At 44.1% G+C, this 4,306-nt stretch overlaps 1 protein-coding gene across 1 annotated transcript; it reads left to right on the top strand.

Annotated features, from left to right (window-relative positions):
* The first annotated feature begins 1,889 nt into the window (after positions 1 to 1,889).
* LOC137415791 (uncharacterized) lies at positions 1,890 to 3,315 on the top strand. The gene is made up of 2 exons (XM_068101315.2): positions 1,890 to 3,094; positions 3,248 to 3,315. The coding sequence occupies exon 1, from the start codon at positions 1,892 to 1,894 to the stop codon at positions 2,774 to 2,776; it is 885 nt and encodes a 294-aa protein (XP_067957416.2). The 5' UTR covers positions 1,890 to 1,891; the 3' UTR covers positions 2,777 to 3,094; positions 3,248 to 3,315.
* Positions 3,316 to 4,306: the final 991 nt, after the last annotated feature.

The raw sequence follows: 4,306 nt of genomic DNA, 5'->3' as shown, positions 1-4,306 counted from the left end.
TTCCAGTTTTCCCCTCTTTTGAGTTTCCTTCTGTATCCATCATCTCGTCCTTTTCTGCCCCCCATTTCTCCTCACACCCACTGTTTGTCCAAGTCTCCCTCTACCTTTGCCTTCAACTCTGCTGTTGGTGTTTCTCCCTCTTTCTCTACAATTCCTATTGTCCTGTTATGTTCTGATTCGTTCAGTGTACTAGCTCTTGTACGAGCCTTAACGATATACAGGTATAGAAAAAATATATACATCATTGTGAGATGTTAAAGCACAACATTTGGCAAAGAGAAAAACCATGAATAATATTGAGTATGGAGCTACTTGATTGGTATTCAAAATGGCAGCCACTTCAAGATGGTCAAGTATTCTTATGCAAATAAGATGTTTACGAACGTGTATATGGCCTGTCAATCCGATAATTATATTTGGTTCATATTTGTATAATTTGCAGAGAAGGTGTTAATAAATTTCACACATGATTTTGAAATTGTCAACCACATTTAAACCACGGAACTTTTACTTATGGAGAGTCCTTCATACAACCTCCATGCATTACAATAGGAATGTTCAAGTAACACAGGAGCCAAACTTACAAAATGGTGCCTTGCAATCATCTTGCCAAAACATGCCGAACCCTTATACTTAGAGAGTCTGTAACTCCAGACAAATTTGATGTCATATTTCTCCAGAGGATTGCATCTATCTTCAAAGATCCTCAATGCGTCTGAGAACTGCCCTATAGTAAGGGAAACATATGAAAATCTGTTAACTAAATTGTTACCAAAAAATTTCTTCACCAATATGTTTGTAAAGGTGTGTAATAACATGTGTTAAAATGTTGAAGGTCAACTCCCGTGGGAAACCCAGAAAAAAAGCTGTTGAATTCGGGTACCGAAAAATTATTTTCGAGAATTTTAATTTTTTTTAATCGGCCCTTAAGTAACTTATGAGGGGTCAAATAAGGGTTTTTCATGATTCTGAGTTGATTGTTAACATTTATATTTCACCACAGACACTCCTTTGTGGAAAAATAATTTCTAAATATATCTCATTTTCTACTTTGCAGGACATGGAGTCTAGCAATATGGATGAAGACGTTACTCCACCTGTGCTCAATTGCTTCATCTGTGCACGCTCGGATACACCAGCTGAAAGGCTCATACAGGCAACTCCAAAGGGATACTCAACTTTATTGAAACAAGCAGAAACTGTCGAAAATGTTACTGTTGTGGAACGTATGAAGGAGGCTCAAAAGGAAGGAAAACTGAGGTACCACCAGAAGTGTAAAAATGATCTGTACAACAACTTTGTTGCAACCACCAAGAAGTCAGCTCAAGCATCAAAGGCAGAGAAAAGAGTCATCAAAGTTGAAGAGAAGACGCACTACTTGTGAGTTCAGTTCATCAACTGGCTGCAGTTCTAGAAGATCACAGTCAGTTGACCTCCTGTATAAGGATGTATGCATTCTTTGCAACCAACCAGCCCAGCTCTACAAAAATAATCCAGCACAAGCTAGAAAGAAATACAGAGTGCCAGATAATTTGACTGCAGATACACTGAAGGCAAGCTTGCCTTCACTGAGGAGGAGCGTGGTGACATGAAGACCTTCATGGAGAAGGTGGCTGATGGGAAGATGGGAGCCAGACACTCAGACCCAGTAGTGCCAGTGTTTGAGCAAAGGTTTGAAGAAACCTTCAAATGACTCGCAAAAGGAGGAAGAACACCTGCACTCTGGGTGGAGTACCACCACATGGTAGATGTGATCAAGGTCTTTATCAGAACCGAGCGACTTGCAGACCACAATGGGCATCTGTGCTGCATTGTTACCAAGATGCTTCACATCTTTGCCGCTGCAGGCCATCATCAGTATGCCAAGGGCGCACGGCTGTACTGTCAACTCATGAAGGAACTAGAAACTTTGCCTGCTTACAAAGACACCTTAGAACGTCTCACTGCCCACGGGAACCACGTTGTCCGTTACTCAAGTCATAAGTGGTCCGGCACATGGTGTGACATTTGCATTGAGCAGACATTAATGAAGGCAGCCAAGTCACAAGGTGGACTGAGCAGAGGAAGAATGAGAAACAGTTTTTCTGGCCACAAATGCTGGGTGCTCACCCTCAGTCACCTGTCTGATGTCAACCGGCGGATGGAGGAGGACGTCAGTAAACATGTTCCAGTCCACAGAGACCTTGCCAAGACACAGATGAAGCGAGATGCAGAGGCAGTTGAACTTGTCCTAAAATGGTCTGAGGAGATCAAGCCATTCGACAACGATAGAGACAAGGAGTTGCTCGTGTCTTTCTCAACAGGATTCACAAGCACTGGAGATGACGCAGTCAATGCTGAGAGAGCAGCTGAAGTTGGGATGGAGATGCAGATCAAGCTGGATGGACAGTCAGTGACGTCGACCATGGATGTCAAGTCAAAGATAAAAGCCCTGTCATCACTAAGAAAATTTCCCTTGGTCAACGAGAAAAAGATTCACCTTGACTCACTAAAGTTGTTCAACCGACTGATCATTTTCGCCCAGCGGGATATGACAGTTGAGACAAGCTTACAGTATGAGCTGACTCCCTTCCCATTGTCCCTGTTCAGCAACAAAGATCAGAAGATGAACAAGGCAAACAAGGCAGACTTTTCAAATACAAGCCTGAAGGCGTTAACTGATCCACTTGACTTGACTAACCAACCCTGCTGCACCCTCGTAATTGATGGCGGATGGCTTGTCTACATGGTGAAGTGGGAACAACGTCAGACCTGGCAGGAGATCGCCAACAGTTAGCTGAGCTACGTGCAGTATCTGGGCCGCTGCTCCCAGAAGATCATTGTGGTCTTTGATGGCTACAGCAGATCACCAAAAGATCACGACCACATCCGGCGTACCAAGAATTCCTGCTGTAATCTCCAGATTCGACCGGATATGTCCAACTGGACCCCAAGAGCAAAGTTTCTGGACAACACTCATAACAAGAGTGAGCTCATCCACCTTCTCTCTTCAACCTTCCGAAAACATCACATCACTGTGGAGCAGTGTGACAATGATGCTGACACTTCAATTGTGAGAGAGGCATTGGCTGCTGCTTCAGATGGCTCTGTTGAGGTCAGTACCATTTGTGTCTTCAGTTAGTATAACTATTGGATGGAGCCCGGGGGGAGATGGGGTAATTTAAAAATAAGAGAATTCACACTGTTGAAAAGTTAAATCTGTTCTTGAACGGTTCATTATGCTTTGTACATGTTGTTATATTTTCAGGTGCGGGCAGAAGATGCAGACGTGCTGGTAATGCTGGTGCACCATAGCTCAGACAGCCACCATCCACTCTTCATAACCACATCAAACGGCTCTTATGACGTCCGAAAGATCAAAGAATCTCTCTCCGAAACACAGAAGAGCTACCTGCTCTTCTGTCACGCCTTCACGGGGTGTGATACGGTTTCTGCAATCGCTGGTCATGGGAAAACAACTCTATTTGCCAGGTAATAATGATAATACTACTATTACGTCGGCAAATAATACTAATAATAATAATAATAATAATAATTATAATCATTGTCATCATAGTATAAATGTTAAAAATAATAATTATTTTATTTCTGTTTTACATTATACTTTACTTGACATAGACCTGGTGCTTTTTTTTAGGTCTTGCGAAGGGGACGCGGCTGAGTACATCGACATCTTCCTTGACACAGAAGCCACCAAGGAAATAGTGATTCAGGCTGGTACTGCGATTTTCAAGTACATTTACCATGGACGATGTCGTGAAAATCAAGCTCAGACACGACTTGACCTCTGGGTAGGTTTTAATATCATTTAGATCTGCAATACATCCTGTAAAAATACATGCATGCAACAGGCATTAAATCAGAGCATTTCAAGAGCAGCAATGGAAGTTTCAATATAACAATGATTAGCGCAGCGCATCGTCAGCGCAGCATTTGGGGGCGTACATACCATTCAAACTACTGGATAATGTCACAGTGAGTTCCGCTGAAGTGTCCGCACGCCCCGGTTGTCCCGGGTCTTATAGACGGCCCCCTCCCGTAGCGAGCACCCCTGGGTTCACCTTGGTATAATTTCACTACATTCTCCCCGCCGTTAGAACTATACTACCGCTCGGCAGTTTGCAAGCAAGCATCAGCAATAAACCAAAGGGTCACGTCAATCCACGTCAGTCGGTCCACCCGTAGCGGTCGGGGCGGCGAACCTCCCTGCCAGTTCGTGTTCGGAATCTACCGGGCACGGCGTCCCCTAGCCCGGAGTCCCCCGCGTCGGAATAGCCGCCGGAGGTGGGAGTCGGAGGGGGCGCCC

Source organism: Myxine glutinosa, chromosome 1, assembly GCF_964187855.1.
Source record: "Myxine glutinosa chromosome 1, kmMyxGlut1.1, whole genome shotgun sequence".
NCBI classification, from domain to species: Eukaryota; Metazoa; Chordata; class Myxini; order Myxiniformes; family Myxinidae; genus Myxine; species Myxine glutinosa.
This window is presented reverse-complemented; position numbering and strand designations above follow the sequence as displayed.

What these genes read in the sequence shown, in the direction of transcription:
- LOC137415791 (XM_068101315.2), top strand. Translation starts at nt 1,892, where the DNA reads ATGAAGGAACTAGAAACTTTGCCTGCTTACAAAGACACCTTAGAACGT.